The sequence below is a fragment of the Taurulus bubalis genome (assembly GCF_910589615.1).
Source record: "Taurulus bubalis genome assembly, chromosome: 6".
NCBI lineage: Eukaryota > Metazoa > Chordata > Actinopteri > Perciformes > Cottidae > Taurulus > Taurulus bubalis.
Genome location: NC_136594.1, coordinates 407600 through 429669, shown reverse-complemented (window position 1 = coordinate 429669; position 22070 = coordinate 407600). Strand labels below are relative to the sequence as shown.

Genomic DNA, 22070 nt, shown 5'->3' with positions numbered 1-22070 from the left:
TGTGCAAAAGCTGGAGTCTTTAGAACTAATCTGTGATGTATTATGACCATTCTTAAAATTGACTGCCGATGGGACCATTTCTGACGATTGAGCACATTTTGAGTAAGGAATCGAGAATCCTTGTAATTCAAAAATGACAATTCGACTACATTAACATGGGCAAAATAGTTAGTCTAATTGTCACATGCGCTAATGGTTTTAGCTAGCTAGCATGCTGCTACCGGAAGTTAGCTTTCTAGAGGGTCACAAAAATCACTTTTTTGCAAAAAACTAGAGTACGGTGGACAACAGAGGACGCTCTACTAGGGCCAGTTGGTTTTAAGTAGCTAGCATGCTGCTACCGGAAGTTAGCTTTCTAGAGGGTCTAGAGACTTGTGCTTTTAGAATCCTATTCAGGGCTTCTAGGACAATGGACCCATCCAGTTTCAAGCACTTTCAATCTTTCTCTGAGGAGATATGAACCTTTGAAGGAGTGAAATTGGTGTTTTTCGGGGTTCTTTAAGCCACTCCCACGCAGCGATGCTAAGGGTTACGGAGCCACATCCGGCATGGTTGGACTCCATTTGGGAGTGGCTACAACCTCAAAAAGAAAGCTAAGCTCTAGCACGTTCAGAACAAAAAAAGCCCCGATCGGCCCAGACTCTTCAGGTGGTCTCAGGTTCGTTAAGTCCAAGACCCTCTCCAAATCCTGGATTTTATGCTGCCAATTAAGACTTTTGCTTGTTTTTAAGGGGATTTCACCCCATGATCTCATTGTAGGCCCTCTCATGAGTGTATGTGAGAAAAATGGGAGCTTAGATATTAATATTTAGTGGATTATGGCCATTTTTGCACTTGTCAAAAAAGATCAAAGGGCAACGTCGTTAGGGTCGGGTTTGGGCCCTTAACTTGCAGCTTTTGGCCCCAGATCTGAGATTCTGTATGTTGAGAAGCCCCTCTTTGAATAGGAAAAGAATGCACATCTCTAAGTGGTTTTAAAGTAATTAATTTGAATTAAAAGACTTTTTCAAGATTTTGCCACTGACAATTGGCATAATTTTGGGAGTTTGGCACCAGGCCAATTCCTTCTTGTGAATGTTTTAGAGGAGATTTCACCTCATGGCCTTATTGTAGGCACTGTCCTGAGTGTCTGTGAGAAAAATGGGAGTTTAAATACTAATATTTAGGGAATTATTGCAATTTTTACATTAACAAAATGTAAGGGAATTGGGGTCAAATGTCACACTTTGGGCCTGTATTAGGGGGTCTTGCCTTGTAGCGTTTCGCCCCAAATTTCAGGGGATTTATGTTGAGAAGCCCCTTTTAATTTAGGAAAAGAATGCACATCTCTAAGTTCATGTAAAGTATTTTTTCTGAATTAAAAGACTGGTCTCAAGATTTCTCAACTGACAATTAGACTAAATTTGAGTAAGGACTCAAGTATCCTTATAATTCAAAAATGACAATTCGACGACATAAACATGGGAAAAATAGTTAGTCTAATTGTCACATGCTCTACTGGTTTTAGCTAGCTAGCATGCTGCTACCGGAAGTTAGCTTTCTAGAGGGTCTGCAGACTTGTGCTTTTAGTATGTCATTTAAGGCTTCCAGAGCAATGTTCCCACCAAGTTTCAAGCAGTTTGGACCTTTTTCTAAGGGAGTTTTTAACCTTTGAAAGTGTGAATTTGGGTGTTTTTTGGGTTTTTAAACCACTCCCACGCAGCGTGGCTAAGGGATAGAGTGGTATAAAGTACATGGTTGGAACCCATTTGATAGTGGCCACACCTTCAAAAAGAAAGCTAAGGTCTGACATGCTTAGAAAAAAATGACCTTCAATCTGAACAATACAAACCCAATGACCTCATTGTAGGCACTGTCCTGAGTGTCTGTGAGAAAAATGGGAGTTTAAAAATTAATATTTAGGAAATTATTGCAATTTTTACACTTGTCAAAAAACAGAAGGAATTGGGGTCAAAGGTCACACGTTGTGACTGTTTTGGAGGCCTTGCAGCTTTTGGCCCCAAATTTGAGGGAATGTATGTTGAGAAGCCCCTCTTAATTTAGGAAAAGAATCCACATCTCTAAGTGGTTTTAAAGTAATTAATTTGAATTAAAAGACTGTTGAATTGTCTTTTTTACGAATTATGAAGATTACTGATTCCTTACAAAATGACAATTCGACAACATTAACATGGGCCGAATACTTAGTCTAATTGTCACTGACTGACAATTAGACTAACTATTTTGCCCATGTTAATGTAGTCGAATTGTCATTTTTTGATTTATAAGGATCACTGACTGTGACAATTAGACTAACTATTTTGCCCATGTTAATGTAGTCGAATTGTCATTTTTTGAATTATAAGGATCACTGACTGTGACAATTAGACTATCTATTTTGTCCATGTTAATGTAGTCGAATTGTCATTTTTTGAATTATAAGGATCACTGACTGTGACAATTAGACTAACTATTGAGCCCATGTTAATGTAGTCGAATTGTCATTTTTTGAATTATAAGGATCATCGATTCCTTACAAAATGACAATTCGACAACATTAACATGGGCCAAATACTTAGTCTAATTGTCAATGGCCACTGACAATTAGACTAAGTATTCGGCCCATGTTAATGTAGTCGAATTGTCACTTTTTGAATTATAAGGATCATTGATTTGAAAATTCAACAATAAACAATAAAGTCAAAGTGTGTGTTTTTTAGATTGTTCGTGAGGTATTGGGTCCAAAATGTCCGCCATTAAACGCTGATTCGAGATATCTATGTCTCATTGTGTAGCATTGTGTAGACCCCCGTGCAGGTCCAGACCTGTACCCAGACTTAGTGCTCCTTGTCTGGGTGCAGCTGAGTCATCAGGAGCCCCTGTAGGACCAAGACCTTTATGAGGTACTTGGCAGACCTGGTCCAGGGGTCCCACCAAAGTGAACAGGACCCCTGTGCAGGTCCAGACCTGTACCCAGACCAAGTCCTCCTTGGCTGGGTGCAGCTGAGTCATCAGGAGCCCCTGTAGGACCAGACTTAGCAGACCTGGTCTGGGTCTTAGATAACCAGGGCTCTGAGGGTCTTAGATAACCAGGGGCTTGTGACTTAGATTACCAGGGCTCTGGGCACTTAGAAAAAAACAGGGGCTTGGGACTTAGATCATCAGGGCTCTGAGGTTCTTAGATAACCAGGGGCCTGGGACTTAGATTACCAGGGCTATGGGCATTTAGAAAAAAAACAGGGGCTTGGGACTTAGATCACCAGGGCTCTGAGGTTCTAGATAACCAGGGGCCTGGGACTTAGATCAGCAGGGCTCTGAGGGTCCTAGATAACCAAAAAAAGCACAAATATATGGTTATTTTTGTCACTTTTTACACATTGGACTTTCGACCCTTTAACTTGCAGCTTTTGGCCCCAGATTTGAGGGTATGTATGTTGAGAAGCCCCTCTTAATTTAGGAAAAGAATCCACATCTCTAAGTGGTTTTAAAGTAATTAATTTGAATTAAAAGACTGTTGAATTGTCATTTTTTTAATTATAAGGATCATCGATTCCTTACAAAATGACAATTAGACAACATTAACATGGGCCAAATACTTAGTCTAATTGTCAATGGCCACTGACAATTAGACTAAGTATTCGGCCCATGTTAATGTAGTCGAATTGTCATTTTTTGAATTATAAGGATCATCGATTCCTTACAAAATGACAGACAACATTAACATGGGCCGAATGCTTAGTCTAATTGTCAATGGCCACTGACAATTAGACTAACTATTTTTGCCCATGTTAATGTAGTCGAATTGTCATTGTTTGAATTATAAGGATCATCGATTCCTTACAAAATGACAATTCGACAACATTAACATGGGCCGAATACTTAGTCTAATTGTCAATGGCCACTGACAATTAGACTAACTATTTTGCCCATGTTAATGTAGTCGAATTGTCATTTTTTTGAATTATAAGGATCATCGATTCCTTACAAAATGACAATTCAACAACATTAACATGGGCCGAATACTTAGTCTAATTGTCAATGGCCACTGACAATTAGACTAACTATTTTGCCCATGTTAATGTAGTCGAATTGTCATTTTTTGAATTATAAGGATCATCGATTCCTTACAAAATGACAATTCGACTACATTAACATGGGCCGAATACTTAGTCTAATTGTCAATTGCCACTGACAATTAGACTAAGTATTCGGCCCATGTTAATGTAGTCGAATTGTCATTTTTTGAATCATCAGGATCATTGATTCCGTGAAAATTCGGCCACACGTGGCAAAGTCCAAGTGTATGTTTTTTAGATGGTTCCTGAGGTATTGGGTCCGAAATGGTCGCCATTTAACGCTGATTCGAGATATCTATGTCTCATTGTGTAACTTTTCCAGATGTCAACTACAGCTATCGGTCCCAGATTGGATGCTGTCTATGTTGAGAAGCCCCTCTTAATTTAGGAAAAGAATCCACATCTCTAAGTGGTTTTAAAGTAATTCATTTCAATTAAAATACTGTTGAATTTTTTTTTCACGAATTATAAAGGTTACTGATTCCATACAAAATGACAATTTGACTACATTAACATGGCCCGAATACTTAGTCTAATTGTCACTGACTGACAATTAGACTAACTATTTTGCCCATGTTAATGTAGTCGAATTGTCATTTTTTGAATTATAAGGATCATCGACTCCTTACAAAATGACAATCAGACAACATTAACATGGGCCGAATACTTAGCCTAATTGTCAATGACCACTGACAATTAGACTAACTATTTTGCCCATGTTAATGTAGTCGAATTGTCATTTTTTGAATTATAAGGATCATCGATTCCTTACAAAATGACAATTCGACAACATTAACATGGGCCGAATACTTAGTCTAATTGTCACTGACTGACAATTAGACTAGCTATTTTGCCCATGTTAATGTAGTCGAATTGTCATTTTTTGAATTACAAGGAGCATCGATTCCTTACAAAATGACAATTAGACAACATTAACATGGGCCGAATACTTAGTCTAATTGTCACTGACTGTGACAATTAGACTAACTATTTTGCCCATGTTAATGTAGTCGAATTGTCATTTTTTGAATTATAAGGAGCATCGATTCCTTACAAAATGACATTTAGACTAAATTAATGTGGGCCGAATTTTATTCTAATTGTCTATTGCATTTTTTTTATCCATTTTTTACAATTTAACGCTGGTCCGAGATATCTACGTCTCGACGCTGTACGAGGAACGGCGGAGGAGATGCGGCGCTTTAAAATGTTTGCGCGCGACCCGCCGGCCATTGCCATCGATTGTCACTTTTGTGCCCATTTGTCAGTCCCATTTGTCATTTTTGTTCCCATTTGTCACATGGCAATTGGGAACAAAACTGACAATTGAGGGCAGGCGACCCCGAATGACAGTTTTGTTCCCAATTGCCAAATCCCATTTGTCATTTTTGTTCCCATTTGTCACGTGGCAATTGGGAACAAAACTGACAATTAAGGGCAGGCTACCCAGAGTGTCATTTTTGTTGCCAACTGTCATTGCCCGAGTGTCAGTTTTGTTCCCAATTGTCTTTTAGCCCTCGCCCCCTGGTGGCAGGGAGCGAGATTGCAATTTTCCGACCGCACTTTGAAAAATCGCCACGCGCTCTCCGCCGGTCCGATTTGCCCGGCGTTTGACCGTCCCGAAGTCGAAGGGTCGAACTGGCCCTCCGCGAAACCCGCTTATTTTTAAAGTGTTCCTACACGTCCGTTAGGAAGCCCCGAAACGGGGCCGCTTTTTCCAGTCGTGCGTAATGTTAATGTGTGCCAAGTGTCACGGAGGAGCCTAGGGGAGGTAAAGGGGTGGTTCATAATGAAGGTAAAGAGGTGGTTCTTAATGAAGGTAAAGAGGTGGTTCTTAATGAAGGTAATGAAGGTAAAGAGGTGGTTCTCAATGAAGGTAAAGGGGTGGTTCATAATGAAGGTAAAGAGGTGGTTCTTAATGAAGGTAATGAAGGTAAAGAGGTGGTTCTTAATGAAGGTAAAGAGGTGGTTCTCAATGAAGGTAAAGAGGTGGTTCATAATGAAGGTAAAGAGGTGGTTCTTAATGAAGGTAAAGAGGTGGTTCTCACTGAGGTGGCTGTCAGCACATCGCTCCGTCACGCTGCTCAGAGTCTCAGTCCGACCTGCAGGTCCTTCACCTGTTGGATCCACCTGAGAACAAACACAGTCACCGTCCTTGTCTCGTGGAACACGACGAGTCGGTTCCCCGGGTGCCGTGTTTTGAGAAGAACACACCTGACGTTCTCCTCGTCCGGCCGACACGAAGCTGACGGTCACACTGACTTCGTAACGATCTTCCTGAATCACAGCAGAAACCATCTGAAGAGACGGGGACACAACGCACACGGGAAGTAAAGCGCAGCCTTCACCTGGTCAGGTGAGGTCGCTGTACAGGTGATCTGTACAGGTGTACAGGTTGAGCTGTACAGGTGAACAGGTGTACAGGTTGAGCTGTACAGGTGTACAGGTGTACAGGTTGAGCTGTACACCTGTACACCTGTAGGTTGAGCTGTACAGGTGAGGTGTACCCGGCCCAGTCGAGGCTCTCCCAGCAGAGTCCTGAAGGGGCCGTTGTTCTGAGCATAGCTCCTCAGGTGAGCACACAGGTGATCCAGCTGCTTCCTCCAGAAACCTGAGGACACGGACGGGTTTCAGTCCAGCAGACCGCCTCCTCTACGGGAGCTCAGTCCTCCTATCAGTCCTGGTAGAGGTACAATACTAATAGTACTTGTAGTAGTACTTTACCTCGCCCAGGGCTGATGGCGGTCAGCAGCGGTTGGTGATCTCTGGGCGCCGGTTGCTTACTGAGTTGAAGCTTCCTCTGTGTTTCCTTCCGCTGAAGCCCAGTGGCTGATGGGTAATAGAGTCCAACAGTCTGAGTGAACTGCTCAACAGTGGGCGTGGCCGACTTTGTGCTGAGAGTCGGTCCGGAGGAGGGCGTGGCTTGCCAGGTGGCATCATGGGAAATTGGAGCTGAAGCCTGCTCACAGGTGGAGAACAGTCTTTGTGTCATGTTTTGTATTCAGAGCCACATGATGTCGGCGCTGCAGCGTACCTGGTAGTGGTGGTGACGCGTACCTGGTGGGCGGCGGTGACGTGTACCTGGTAGTGGTGGTGACGCGTACCTGATAGTGGCGGTGAAGTGTACCTGATAGTGGTGGTGACGCGTACCTGATAGTGGCGGTGAAGTGTACCTGATAGTGGTGGTGACGCGTACCTGGTAGTGGTGGTGACGCGTACCTGATAGTGGCGGTGACGCGTACCTGATAGTGGTGGTGAAGCGTACCTGGTTGTGGCGGTGAAGCGTACCTGGTTGTGGCGGTGAAGCGTACCTGGTGGGCGGCGGTGACGTGTACCTGGTAGTGGTGGTGACGCGTACCTGATAGTGGCGGTGATGCGTACCTGATAGTGGCGGTGATGCGTACCTGATAGTGGCGGTGACGCGTACCTGATATTGGCGGTGACGCGTACCTGGTAGTGGTGGTGACGCGTACCTGATAGTGGCGGTGACGCGTACCTGATAGTGGCGGTGACGTGTACCTGGTAGTGGTGGTGACGCGTACCTGATAGTGGCGGTGACGCGTACCTGATAGTGGCGGTGACGTGTACCTGGTAGTGGTGGTGAAGCGTACCTGGTAGTGGTGGTGACGCGTACCTGATAGTGGCGGTGACGCGTACCTGATAGTGGCGGTGACGCGTACCTGATAGTGGCGGTGAAGTGTACCTGAGAGTGGCGGTGACGCGTACCTGATAGTGGCGGTGAAGTGTACCTGATAGTGGCGGTGACGCGTACCTGATAGTGGCGGTGAAGTGTACCTGATAGTGGCGGTGACGCGTACCTGATAGTGGCGGTGACGCGTACCTGATAGTGGCGGTGACGCGTACCTGATAGTGGCGGTGAAGTGTACCTGATAGTGGCGGTGACGCGTACCTGATAGTGGTGGTGAAGCGTACCTGGTAGTGGCGGTGAAGTGTACCTGGTAGTGGCGGTGACGCGTACCTGGTAGTGGCGGTGAAGTGTACCTGGTAGTGGTGGTGACGCGTACCTGATAGTGGCGGTGAAGCGTACCTGATAGTGGTGGTGAAGTGTACCTGGTAGTGGCGGTGACGTGTACCTGGTAGTGGCGGTGACGCGTACCTGGTAGTGGCGGTGACGCGTACCTGATAGTGGCGGTGAAGCGTACCTGGTAGTGGCGGTGACGCGTACCTGATAGTGGCGGTGACGCGTACCTGGTAGTGGCGGTGAAGCGTACCTGGTAGTGGCGCGTTCCTGATAGTGGCGGTGACGCGTACCTGGTAGTGGCGGTGACACGTACCTGATAGTGGCGGTGACGCGTACCTGATAGTGGCGGTGAAGCGTACCTGGTAGTGGCGGTGACGCGTACCTGGTAGTGGCGGTGACGCGTACCTGGTAGTGGCGGTGAAGCGAACCTGGTAGTGGCGGTGAAGCGTACCTGGTATTGGCGGTGACGCGTACCTGATAGTGGCGGTGACGCGTACCTGGTAGTGGCGGTGACGCGTACCTGGTAGTGGCGGTGACGCGTACCTGATAGTGGCGGTGAAGCGTACCTGGTAGTGGCGGTGACGCGTACCTGATAGTGGCGGTGACGCGCACCTGGTAGTGGCGGTGACGCGTACCTGATAGTGGCGGTGAAGCGTACCTGGTAGTGGCGGTGAAGCGAACCTGGTAGTGGCGGTGAAGCGTACCTGGTATTGGCGGTGACGCGTACCTGATAGTGGCGGTGACGCGTACCTGGTAGTGGCGGTGACGCGTACCTGGTAGTGGCGGTGACGCGTACCTGGTAGTGGCGGTGAAGCGTACCTGGTAGTGGCGGTGACGCGTACCTGGTAGTGGCGGTGACGCGTACCTGATAGTGGCGGTGACGCGTACCTGATAGTGGCGGTGAAGCGTACCTGATAGTGGCGGTGACGCGTACCTGGTAGTGGCGGTGACGCGTACCTGGTAGTGGCGGTGAAGCGTACCTGGTAGTGGCGGTGACGCGTACCTGGTAGTGGCGGTGACGCGTACCTGGTAGTGGCGGTGACGCGTACCTGATAGTGGCGGTGAAGCGTACCTGATAGTGGCGGTGAAGCGTACCTGGTAGTGGCGGTGACGCGTACCTGGTAGTGGCGGTGACGCGTACCTGGTAGTGGCGGTCAAGCGTACCTGGTAGTGGCGGTGACGCGTACCTGGTAGTGGCGGTGACGCGTACCTGATAGTGGCGGTGAAGCGTACCTGATAGTGGCGGTGACGCGTACCTGATAGTGGCGGTGAAGCGTACCTGATAGTGGCGGTGACGCGTACCTGGTAGTGGCGGTGACGCGTACCTGGTAGTGGCGGTGACGCGTACCTGGGAGTGGCGGTGACGCGTACCTGATAGTGGCGGTGAAGCGTACCTGGTAGTGGCGGTGAAGCGTACCTGGTAGTGGCGGTGACGCGTACCTGGTAGTGGCGGTGACGCGTACCTGATAGTGGCGGTGAAGCGTACCTGATAGTGGCGGTGACGTGTACCTGGTAGTGGCGGTGAAGCGTACCTGATAGTGGCGGTGAAGCGTACCTGGTAGTGGCGGTGAAGCGTACCTGGTAGTGGTGGTGACGTGTACCTGATAGTGGTGGTGAAGCGTACCTGGTGGGCGGCGGTGAAGCGTACCTGATAGTGGCGGTGAAGCGTACCTGGTAGTGGCGGTGACGCATACCTGGTAGTGGTGGTGACGTGTACCTGATAGTGGTGGTGAAGCGTACCTGGTGGGCGGCGGTGACGTGTACCTGGTAGTGGCGGTGACGTGTACCTGGTAGTGGCGGTGACGTGTACCTGGTAGTGGCGGTGACGCGTACCTGGTAGTGGCGGTGACGCGTACCTGGTAGTGGCGGTGAAGCGTACCTGGTAGTGGCGGTGACGCGTACCTGGTAGTGGCGGTGACGCGTACCTGGTAGTGGCGGTGACGCGTACCTGATAGTGGCGGTGACGCGTACCTGATAGTGGCGGTGAAGCGTACCTGATAGTGGCGGTGAAGCGTACCTGGTAGTGGCGGTGACGCGTACCTGGTAGTGGCGGTGACGCGTACCTGGTAGTGGCGGTCAAGCGTACCTGGTAGTGGCGGTGAAGCGTACCTGGTAGTGGCGGTGACGCGTACCTGGTAGTGGCGGTGAAGCGTACCTGGTAGTGGCGGTGACGCGTACCTGGTAGTGGCGGTGACGCGTACCTGGTAGTGGCGGTGACGCGTACCTGATAGTGGCGGTGACGCGTACCTGATAGTGGCGGTGAAGCGTACCTGATAGTGGCGGTGAAGCGTACCTGGTAGTGGCGGTGACGCGTACCTGGTAGTGGCGGTGACGCGTACCTGGTAGTGGCGGTCAAGCGTACCTGGTAGTGGCGGTGAAGCGTACCTGGTAGTGGCGGTGAAGCGTACCTGGTAGTGGCGGTGAAGCGTACCTGGTAGTGGCGGTGACGCGTACCTGATAGTGGCGGTGACGCGTACCTGGTAGTGGCGGTGACGCGTACCTGGTAGTGGCGGTGACGCGTACCTGGTAGTGGCGGTGAAGCGTACCTGGTAGTGGCGGTGAAGCGTACCTGGTAGTGGCGGTGACGCGTACCTGATAGTGGCGGTGACGCGTACCTGGTAGTGGCGGTGACGCGTACCTGATAGTGGCGGTGAAGCGTACCTGGTAGTGGCGGTGAAGCGTACCTGGTAGTGGCGGTGACGCGTACCTGGTAGTGGCGGTGACGCGTACCTGGTAGTGGCGGTGACGCGTACCTGATAGTGGCGGTGACGCGTACCTGATAGTGGCGGTGAAGCGTACCTGATAGTGGCGGTGACGCGTACCTGGTAGTGGCGGTGACGCGTACCTGGTAGTGGCGGTGAAGCGTACCTGGTAGTGGCGGTGAAGCGTACCTGGTAGTGGCGGTGACGCGTACCTGATAGTGGCGGTGACGTGTACCTGGTAGTGGCGGTGACGTGTACCTGGTAGTGGCGGTGACGTGTACCTGGTAGTGGCGGTGACGCGTACCTGGTAGTGGCGGTGACGCGTACCTGGTAGTGGCGGTGAAGCGTACCTGGTAGTGGCGGTGACGCGTACCTGGTAGTGGCGGTGACGCGTACCTGGTAGTGGCGGTGACGCGTACCTGATAGTGGCGGTGAAGCGTACCTGATAGTGGCGGTGAAGCGTACCTGGTAGTGGCGGTGACGCGTACCTGGTAGTGGCGGTGACGCGTACCTGGTAGTGGCGGTGAAGCGTACCTGGTAGTGGCGGTGAAGCGTACCTGGTAGTGGCGGTGAAGCGTACCTGGTAGTGGCGGTGAAGCGTACCTGGTAGTGGCGGTGACGCGTACCTGATAGTGGCGGTGACGCGTACCTGGTAGTGGCGGTGACGCGTACCTGATAGTGGCGGTGAAGCGTACCTGGTAGTGGCGGTGAAGCGTACCTGGTAGTGGCGGTGACGCGTACCTGGTAGTGGCGGTGACGCGTACCTGGTAGTGGCGGTGACGCGTACCTGATAGTGGCGGTGACGCGTACCTGATAGTGGCGGTGAAGCGTACCTGATAGTGGCGGTGACGCGTACCTGGTAGTGGCGGTGACGCGTACCTGGTAGTGGCGGTGACGCGTACCTGGGAGTGGCGGTGACGCGTACCTGATAGTGGCGGTGAAGCGTACCTGGTAGTGGCGGTGAAGCGTACCTGGTAGTGGCGGTGACGCGTACCTGGTAGTGGCGGTGACGCGTACCTGATAGTGGCGGTGAAGCGTACCTGATAGTGGCGGTGAAGCGTACCTGGTAGTGGCGGTGAAGCGTACCTGATAGTGGCGGTGAAGCGTACCTGGTAGTGGCGGTGACGCGTACCTGATAGTGGCGGTGAAGCGTACCTGGTAGTGGCGGTGAAGCGTACCTGGTAGTGGCGGTGAAGCGTACCTGATAGTGGCGGTGAAGCGTACCTGGTAGTGGCGGTGAAGCGTACCTGGTAGTGGTGGTGACGTGTACCTGATAGTGGTGGTGAAGCGTACCTGGTGGGCGGCGGTGAAGCGTACCTGATAGTGGCGGTGAAGCGTACCTGGTAGTGGCGGTGACGCGTACCTGGTAGTGGTGGTGACGTGTACCTGATAGTGGTGGTGAAGCGTACCTGGTGGGCGGCGGTGACGTGTACCTGGTAGTGGCGGTGACGTGTACCTGGTAGTGGCGGTGACGTGTACCTGGTAGTGGCGGTGACGTGTACCTGGTAGTGGTGGTGATGTGTACCTGGTAGTGGTGGTGACGTGTACCTGATAGTGGTGGTGAAGCGTACCTGTTGGGCGGCGGTGACGTGTACCTGGTAGTGGTGGTGACGCGTACCTGTTGGGCGGCGGTGACGTGTACCTGGTAGTGGTGGTGACGCGTACCTGGTAGTGGCGGTGAAGCGTACCTGATAGTGGCGGTGAAGCGTACCTGGTAGTGGCGGTAAAGCGTACTTGGTAGTGGCGGTGAAGCGTACCTGGTAGTGGCGGTGACGCGTACCTGATAGTGGCGGTGAAGCGTACCTGGTGGGCAGCGGTGACGTGTACCTGATAGTGGCGGTGAAGCGTACCTGGTAGTGGCGGTGAAGCGTACCTGGTAGTGGCGGTGAAGTGTACCTGGTGGGCGGCGGTGAAGCGTACCTGGTAGTGGCGGTGTAGCGTACCTGGTGACGCGTACCTGATAGTGGCGGTGAAGCGTACCTGGTTGGTGGCGGCGCCCCTGACAGGTCGCGTGATGTCATGGGTGGATGGGGGCGGGGCTTGCAGGAAGGCGCCGCAGGCTGCGCAGTAGAAGGCGTACGGGTGTCCGCTCGCGCCGCATCGCCAACAAGCCACACAGCCGGCTGCATGACCGGGCTGGAAGTACACACAGCACCACATTCCCCACAATGCTTCATGTTCACCCTAGCTTAGCACAAAGACTCGTCACAAGGAGAAACCGCTCGCCTCCCTCTGTAAATATGAACATGAAGATAAAAAAAGACCAGTGATGCTAACGTTCGCTAGCAAGCTACCATTATGGTCAGAGTACAAATGTAGATTCATTTTTCTGAAATATTTACAGTCCAACATTTTGATAAAGCGTTCATCTTCTCTGTCTTCTCAGGAGTCAGTAGTGCAGAGATAGATCCTTAGCTTAGCACAAAGACTGGAACGCTAACGTGTAGTCATCTTTGAGTTCACTGATTAGTTTTAGTGCTAAATGAAAGTGTTAGCTGGTACGAGGCTACGCTAGCTGTGTTAAGCATCTACTTCATACCAACTGACTAGCATTACTAATGCTAACCCTAAGCTAATGCTACATAGCCTCTGCTGTTGGTTAGCAGGAAATAAAATGCTAGCGAAGCCAGTCTTTAGGCTAACCCAGCTTGAGCTAACACCTGTCCAAGTGTGCCTCATGACACTCTGGAGTTCAGGTGTTTCTTCACCTTTGAGCCGCACCAGTCACAGAACCTGGCGTCGCCGCGGTTACACCGGTTACACCTGGAGCAGCTCACCATCCTGCCGTCTGCTGAGCGGACAGAGGGGGCGCCATCCTGCACCAACACACAGGGACACGTGGTATTAGAGTGTGTGTGTGTGTGTGTGTGTGTGTGTGTGTGTGTGTGTGTGTGTTTTACCGGCTGCACACGGCTCTCACAGGTCAAACAGCTGGAGACGTGAGCTGGATTCCCGCTGCCACAGCAAACACACACCACATGCTCCTGTACAACAAACACACTGAATACATCACTCACTGCTGTGTGTGTGTGTGTGTGTGTGTGTGTGTGTGTGTGTGTGTGTGTGTGTGTGTGTGTGTGTGTGTGTGTGTGTGTGTTTACCTGCAGTGTGAGGCTGGACTGTGGTTGTAGTTGTTGATGGATGGAGGCCTCACAGATTAAACAGGTCTGAGTGTTCACAGGAACCAGAGACTTACAGAACACACAGCAAAGCATCTGAGAACGCACACACACCACACACACACACACACACACACACACACACACACACACACACAACATTAAATAACAGAAACGTGATGGAAGACGAAGTGTTTCTACTGAAATTTGATGTGAAAGATGCTTGTGCTGTGCAGGCAGGTGTGAGTGCAGTACCTGTCCTCCCTCAGCAGGGGGCAGTCTCTGCTCAGGTAGGGGCGGGAGGGAGGAGCCACACTGAGCGCAGAAACCAGAGAACGGGTCTGAAGGACGGGGAACCAGACACTGAGCACACCTGGATAGACAGACGGGCAGGTTGGGAACTTTTCTTGTTTCTCTTTTTAAAAGCTCAAAGATGGTTTTGTTTCTAAGTTCACGGTTTTCCCAGCATGCTTTGCTGTGGGTGAAGAGTACAGTAGATGTGTTGTTCCTCAAGGTTCTACTTTAGGACCACTTTAGTTTTCTATTTCTAATTATCATTTGTTTATTCAGGGGAATAAATCTCACACATTCACAAAGCTGATTTATGAGGACCATGTTTTATTATCAGTAATAGTTTGTCCATGAGGTTTATGGGGACCATGTTTTATTATTATCAGTAATAGTTTGTCCATGAGGTTTATGGGGACCATGTTTTATTATTATCAGTAATAGTTTGTCCATGAGGTTTATGGGGACCATGTTTTATTATCAGTAATAGTTTGTCCATGAGGTTTATGAGGACCATGTTTTATTATTATCAGTAATAGTTTGTCCATGAGGTTTATGAGGACCATGTTTTATTATCAGTAATAGTTTGTCCATGAGGTTTATGAGGATCATGTTTTATTATCAGTAATAGTTTGTCCATGAGGTTTATGAGGACCATGTTTTATTATCAGTAATAGTTTGTCCATGAGGTTTATGAGGACCATGTTTTATTATTATCAGTAATAGTTTGTCCATGAGGTTTATGAGGACCATGTTTTATTATCAGTAATAGTTTGTCCATGAGGTTTATGAGGACCATGTTTTATTATTATCAGTAATAGTTTGTCCATGAGGTTTATGAGGACCATGTTTTATTATCAGTAATAGTTTGTCCATGAGGTTTATGAGGACCATGTTTTATTATCAGTAATAGTTTGTCCATGAGGTTTATGAGGACCATGTTTTATGATCAGTAATAGTTTGTCCATAAGGTTTATGAGGACCATGTTTTCATTAGGAAAAGGCCAGAAGGCCTTCATGACTTCCTGAGGACCGCCGTACCGCAGGAAATCGGTCTCTCGGTGGATCCGAGACGTCTGCGTGCTGCTCAGCTGCTGCGTCGCACCTGAACTCTGACAGGAAACATCACAAGATAAATGTCGGAGCCTCGGCCGGCGTTCAGTTCAGCTGCTGGTGTTCTGCTTACCGCGGTCTGGGGACGTTGGGAGGAGCCCCCTGGTGGTGGTTTGGTCGCAGAGCCCAGTCGACGGGTCAGAAAACGAGGCGCTGAAGGAGGAGAGGTGTTTCCCATCATGCTCGGCTCTGAAGGAAGTGATGACCATGTTTAGTTTGAGCTGAACACATCATCATAGGAGTGCTAGCGTAGTTATCTTAGTTAGCTTCTATATGCTAACTTCTGGTTTCACTAAACCCAGCTGACAGATGAACTGCTGATTAGCTTGTTCGCTAACAATAAAGCACACGTCAATCAGATGGAGTTGTTGGTAGAGTTATTTTGTCGCTAGGCTAGCAGTTTCACCCTGCTTCCTGTCTTTGTGCTAAGCTATCATTGATTAGCTACAAACAGCTATGACGACAGATAAACGAGCTGTTTGTAGCCACTGTGACCTCGTCAAGCTTCAAACAGCTTTATTACACTATTATATTGATTATATTATGTTATTCTATTTATTATACAGTAACAGTGTCACAGACCTGAGGGCCTCAGTGGAGAACCAGCAGAGTTCAAGGTTCCTTCAGACGGACGCTGAAACTAAAAGGTTAAACATTAAAACTGCTCACAACAAGATCTTGTGTTTGAAATGGCTGATGGGAAATGTAGTCTTACCTGCTTGTCGCTCTGCAGGAAGTTCTCCTCGTCCTCCTTCCTGTTTGAATCCACAAGTTCAACCCAGAAAACCTTCGTCACTGTGGAGCTGTCTCTGCCGTCTCTACAGGGAGAGACATTGATCACATTTTTAGAGACCGTGTTGCGTCTCAGGGCTGGACAGGAAGTGACATCATGACCGTGGTCAGGTGATCAGTTACTTGGTGACGGCTACGGCTCTGACAGCCACTCGACCAGCAGGAAGCAGGATCGGGCCGCCGTACTTCCTGCTGCCGCCCGCTGAGCCCCGCGGCCACGCCGCCGGCTTGGACCCGTCCAGAGTGAAGAAGATCAGAACCTCAGGGGTGTCTAGACCAGAGTGACGAAGACATTGTGATGAAGACGAGGACATTGTGATGAAGACATTGTGATGAAGACATTGTGATGAAGACGAGGACATTGTGATGAAGACATTGTGATGAAGACATTGTGATGAAGATGAGGACATTGTGATGAAGACATTGTGATGAAAACGAGGACATTGTGATGAAGACGAGGACATTGTGATGAAGACATTGTGATGAAGACGAGGACATTGTGATGAAGACATTGTGATGAAGACATTGTGATGAAGACATTGTGATGAAGACGAGGACATTGTGATGAAGACATTGTGATGAAGACATTGTGATGAAGACATTGTGATGAAGACGAGGACATTGTGATGAAGACATTGTGATGAAAACGAGGACATTGTGATGAAGACATTGTGATGAAGACGAGGACATTGTGATAAAGACATTGTGATGAAGACGAGGACATTGTGATGAAGACATTGTGATGAAAACGAGGACATTGTGATGAAGACATTGTGATGAAGACGAGAACATTGTGACAAAGACATTGTGATGAAGACGAGGACATTAAGACGAAGACATTAAGATGAAGACATTGTGACGAAGACGAGGACATTGTGATGAAGACATTAAGACGAAGACATTAAGACGAAGACATTAACACGAAGACATTGTGACGAAGACGAGGACATTGTGATGAAGACATGAAGACGAAGACATTGTGACGAAGACGAGGACATTGTGATGAAGAAATTGTGATGAAAACATTGTGATGAAAACATTGTGATGAAGACGAGGACATTGTAATGAAGACATTGTGATGAAGACATTGTGATGAAGACGAGGACATTGTGATGAAGACATTGTGATGAAGACATTGTGATGAAGACGAGGACATTGTGATGAAGACATTGTGATGAAGACATTGTGATGAAGACGAGGACATTGTGATGAAGACATTGTGATGAAGACATTGTGATGAAGACGAGGACATTGTGATGAAGACATTGTGATGAAGACATTGTGACGAAGACGAGGACATTGTGATGAAGACGAGAACATTGTGACAAAGACATTGTGATGAAGACGAGAACATTGTGACAAAGACATTGTGATGAAGACATTGTGATGAAGACATTGTGATGAAGACGAGGACATTGTGATGAAGACATTGTGATGAAGACATTGTGATGAAGACGAGGACATTGTGATGAAGACATTGTGATGAAGACATTGTGACGAAGACGAGGACATTGTGATGAAGACGAGAACATTGTGACAAAGACATTGTGATGAAGACGAGGACATTGTGATGAAGACATTGTGATGAAGACATTGTGATGAAGACGAGGACATTGTGATGAAGACATTGTGATGAAGACATTGTGATGAAGACGAGGACATTGTGATGAAGACATTGTGATGAAGACATTGTGACGAAGACGAGGACATTGTGATGAAGACGAGAACATTGTGACAAAGACATTGTGATGAAGACGAGAACATTGTGACAAAGACATTGTGATGAAGACGAGGACATTGTGACAAAGACATTGTGATGAAGACGAGGACATTAAGACAAAGACATTGTGATGAAGACGAGAACATTGTGACAAAGACATTGTGATGAAGACGAGGACATTGTGACAAAGACATTGTGATGAAGACGAGAACATTGTGACAAAGACATTGTGATGAAGACGAGGACATTGTGACAAAGACATTGTGATGAAGACGAGGACATTGTGACAAAGACATTGTGATGAAGACGAGGACATTGTGACAAAGACATTGTGATGAAGACGAGAACATTGTGACAAAGACATTGTGATGAAGACGAGAACATTGTGACAAAGACATTGTGATGAAGACGAGGACATTAAGACAAAGACATTGTGATGAAGACGAGGACATTAAGACAAAGACATTGTGATGAAGACGAGGACATTAAGACAAAGACATTGTGATGAAGACATTGTGATGAAGACGAGGACATTAAGACAAAGACATTGTGATGAAGATATTGTGATGAAGAAATTGTGACGAAGACGAGGACATTAAGACAAAGACATTGTGATGAAGACGAGGACATTAAGACAAAGACATTGTGATGAAGACATTGTGACGAAGACGAGGACATTGTGATGAAGACATTGTGACGAAGACGAGGACATTGTGATGAAGACATTGTGATGAAGACGAGAACATTGTGACAAAGACATTGTGATGAAGACGAGGACATTAAGACGAAGACATTAAGATGAAGACATTGTGACGAAGACGAGGACATTGTGATGAAGACATTAAGACGAAGACATTAAGACGAAGACATTAACACGAAGACATTGTGACGAAGACGAGGACATTGTGATGAAGACATGAAGACGAAGACATGAAGACGAAGACATGAAGACGAAGACATGAAGACGAAGACATTGTGACGAAGACGAGGACATTGTGATGAAGAAATTGTGATGAAAACATTGTGATGAAAACATTGTGATGAAGACGAGGACATTGTAATGAAGACATTGTGATGAAGACGAGGACATTGTGATGAAGACATTGTGATGAAGACATTGTGATGAAGACGAGGACATTGTGATGAAGACATTGTGATGAAGACATTGTGATGAAGACGAGGACATTGTGATGAAAACATTGTGATGAAGACGAGGACATTGTGATGAAGACATTGTGATGAAGACATTGTGATGAAGACGAGGACATTGTGATGAAGACATTGTGATGAAGACATTGTGATGAAGATGAGGACATTGTGATGAAGACATTGTGATGAAGACGAGGACATTGTGATGAAGACATTGTGATGAAGACATTGTGATGAAGACGAGGACATTGTGATGAAGACATTGTGATGAAGACATTGTGATGAAGACGAGGACATTGTGATGAAGACATTGTGATGAAGACATTGTGACGAAGACGAGGACATTGTGATGAAGACGAGAACATTGTGACAAAGACATTGTGATGAAGACGAGAACATTGTGACAAAGACATTGTGATGAAGACATTGTGATGAAGACATTGTGATGAAGACGAGGACATTGTGATGAAGACATTGTGATGAAGACATTGTGACGAAGACGAGGACATTGTGATGAAGACGAGAACATTGTGACAAAGACATTGTGATGAAGACGAGAACATTGTGACAAAGACATTGTGATGAAGATGAAGACATTGTGATGAAGACATTGTGATGAAGACGAGGACATTGTGATGAAGACATTGTGATGAAGACGAGGACATTGTGATGAAGACATTGTGATGAAGACATTGTGACGAAGACGAGGACATTGTGATGAAGACATTGTGATGAAGACGAGAACATTGTGACAAAGACATTGTGATGAAGACGAGGACATTGTGACAAAGACATTGTGATGAAGACGAGAACATTGTGACAAAGACATTGTGATGAAGACGAGGACATTAAGACAAAGACATTGTGATGAAGACGAGAACATTGTGACAAAGACATTGTGATGAAGACGAGGACATTGTGACAAAGACATTGTGATGAAGACGAGAACATTGTGACAAAGACATTGTGATGAAGACGAGAACATTGTGACAAAGACATTGTGATGAAGACGAGGACATTGTGACAAAGACATTGTGATGAAGACGAGGACATTAAGACAAAGACATTGTGATGAAGACATTGTGACGAAGACGAGGACATTGTGACAAAGACATTGTGATGAAGACGAGGACATTCAGACAAAGACATTGTGATGAAGATATTGTGATGAAGACATTGTGACGAAGACGAGGACATTGTGATGAAGACATTGTGATGAAGACGAGGACATTAAGACAAAGACATTGTGATGAAGACATTGTGATGAAGACATTGTGACGAAGACGAGGACATTCAGACAAAGACATTGTGACGAAGACGAGGACATTGTGATGAAGACATTGTGATGAAGACGAGGACATTGTAACAAAGACATTGTGATGAAGACGAGGACATTAAGACAAAGACATTGTGATGAAGACATTGTGACGAAGACGAGGACATTAAGACAAAGACATTGTGATGAAGACGAGGACATTGTAACAAAGACATTGTGATGAAGACGAGGACATTAAGACAAAGACATTGTGATGAAGACATTGTGACGAAGACGAGGACATTAAGACAAAGACATTGTGATGAAGACGAGGACATTAAGACAAAGACATTGTGATGAAGACGAGGACATTAGGACGATGCACACAGGTGTGTACTTGTACCTGACTGGATGCACACAGTTGTGTACTTGTACCTCACTGGATGCACACAGGTGTGTACTTGTACCTGACTGGATGCACACAGGTGTGTACTTGTACCTGACTGGATGCACACAGGTGTGTACTTGTACCTCACTGGATGCACACAGGTGTGTACTTGTACCTGACTGGATGCACACAGGTGTGTACTTGTACCTGACTGGATGCACACAGCTGTGTACTTGTACCTCACTGGATGCACACAGGTGTGTACTTGTACCTGACTGGATGCACACAGGTGTGTACTTGTACCTGACTGGATGCACACAGGTGTGTACTTGTACCTGACTGGATGCACACAGCTGTGTACTTGTACCTCACTGGATGCACACAGGTGTGTACTTGTACCTGACTGGATGCACACAGGTGTGTACTTGTACCTGACTGGATGCACACAGGTGTGTACTTGTACCTCACTGGATGCACACAGGTGTGTACTTGTACCTGACTGGATGCACACAGGTGTGTACTTGTACCTGACTGGATGCACACAGCTGTGTACTTGTACCTCACTGGATGCACACAGGTGTGTACTTGTACCTGACTGGATGCACACAGGTGTGTACTTGTACCTGACTGGATGCACACAGGTGTGTACTTGTACCTGACTGGATGCACACAGCTGTGTACTTGTACCTCACTGGATGCACACAGGTGTGTACTTGTACCTGACTGGATGCACACAGGTGTGTACTTGTACCTGACTGGATGCACACAGGTGTGTACTTGTACCTGACTGGATGCACACAGGTGTGTACTTGTACCTGACTGGATGCACACAGGTGTGTACTTGTACCTGACTGGATGCACACAGGTGTGTACTTGTACCTCACTGGATGCACACAGGTGTGTACTTGTACCTGACTGGATGCACACAGGTGTGTTGGTGTCGATGTGGTTCTTGGCTCTGTGTGTCAGGGTGATGGGAATGATGAGCGGCGCTGACACCGATCCTGCTGTCATGGCGACGGCTGTGTGTCTGTCTGTCTGTCTGTCTGTCAATCAATCAATCAATCAATCAGTCATCGTGAGAGTAACTTCTTCACTTAATAATAATTTAATTTATTGCAGGAACAGTAGAAATACAGTCAAAGTCCCAAAGAATCCAAATAAATTCATAGTACAATATATATTATATGTATATATATATATATATATATATATATATATATATATATATATATATACATATATGTAGCTTAGCATCATCCTCCTGTCTCCCACCACCAGGTGATAGCTTAGCATCACCTGGTGGATATATATATAACATATATATATACAGTATATATATATACTGTACAAATACAGTATATATACTCTATATATATACTGTATATATATACTGTATATATACTGTATATATATACTGTACATATACAGTATATATATTGTATATGTACAGTATATATACTGTATATGTACAGTATATATACAGTATATATACAGTATATATATA

General features: G+C 47.1%; 1 protein-coding gene across 1 annotated transcript in view; it reads right to left on the bottom strand.

Moving 5' to 3' along the window:
* Positions 1-21577, bottom strand: part of dzank1 (double zinc ribbon and ankyrin repeat domains 1) — a gene marked incomplete at its 5' end in the record, with an annotated part of 42680 nt that extends 21103 nt beyond the window's left edge. The window contains 14 exons of the mRNA XM_079219853.1: positions 6104-6185; positions 6270-6353; positions 6563-6666; positions 6780-7017; positions 12720-12875; positions 13448-13555; positions 13637-13723; positions 13841-13954; positions 14114-14231; positions 15188-15251; positions 15333-15480; positions 15975-16077; positions 16175-16322; positions 21475-21577. Of these exons, the coding sequence (XP_079075979.1) occupies positions 6104-6185; positions 6270-6353; positions 6563-6666; positions 6780-7017; positions 12720-12875; positions 13448-13555; positions 13637-13723; positions 13841-13954; positions 14114-14231; positions 15188-15251; positions 15333-15480; positions 15975-16077; positions 16175-16322; positions 21475-21577 (1657 nt within the window). The remainder of the gene's footprint in view (positions 1-6103; positions 6186-6269; positions 6354-6562; positions 6667-6779; positions 7018-12719; positions 12876-13447; positions 13556-13636; positions 13724-13840; positions 13955-14113; positions 14232-15187; positions 15252-15332; positions 15481-15974; positions 16078-16174; positions 16323-21474) is intronic.
* Between the last annotated feature and the right edge of the window lie 493 nt (positions 21578-22070).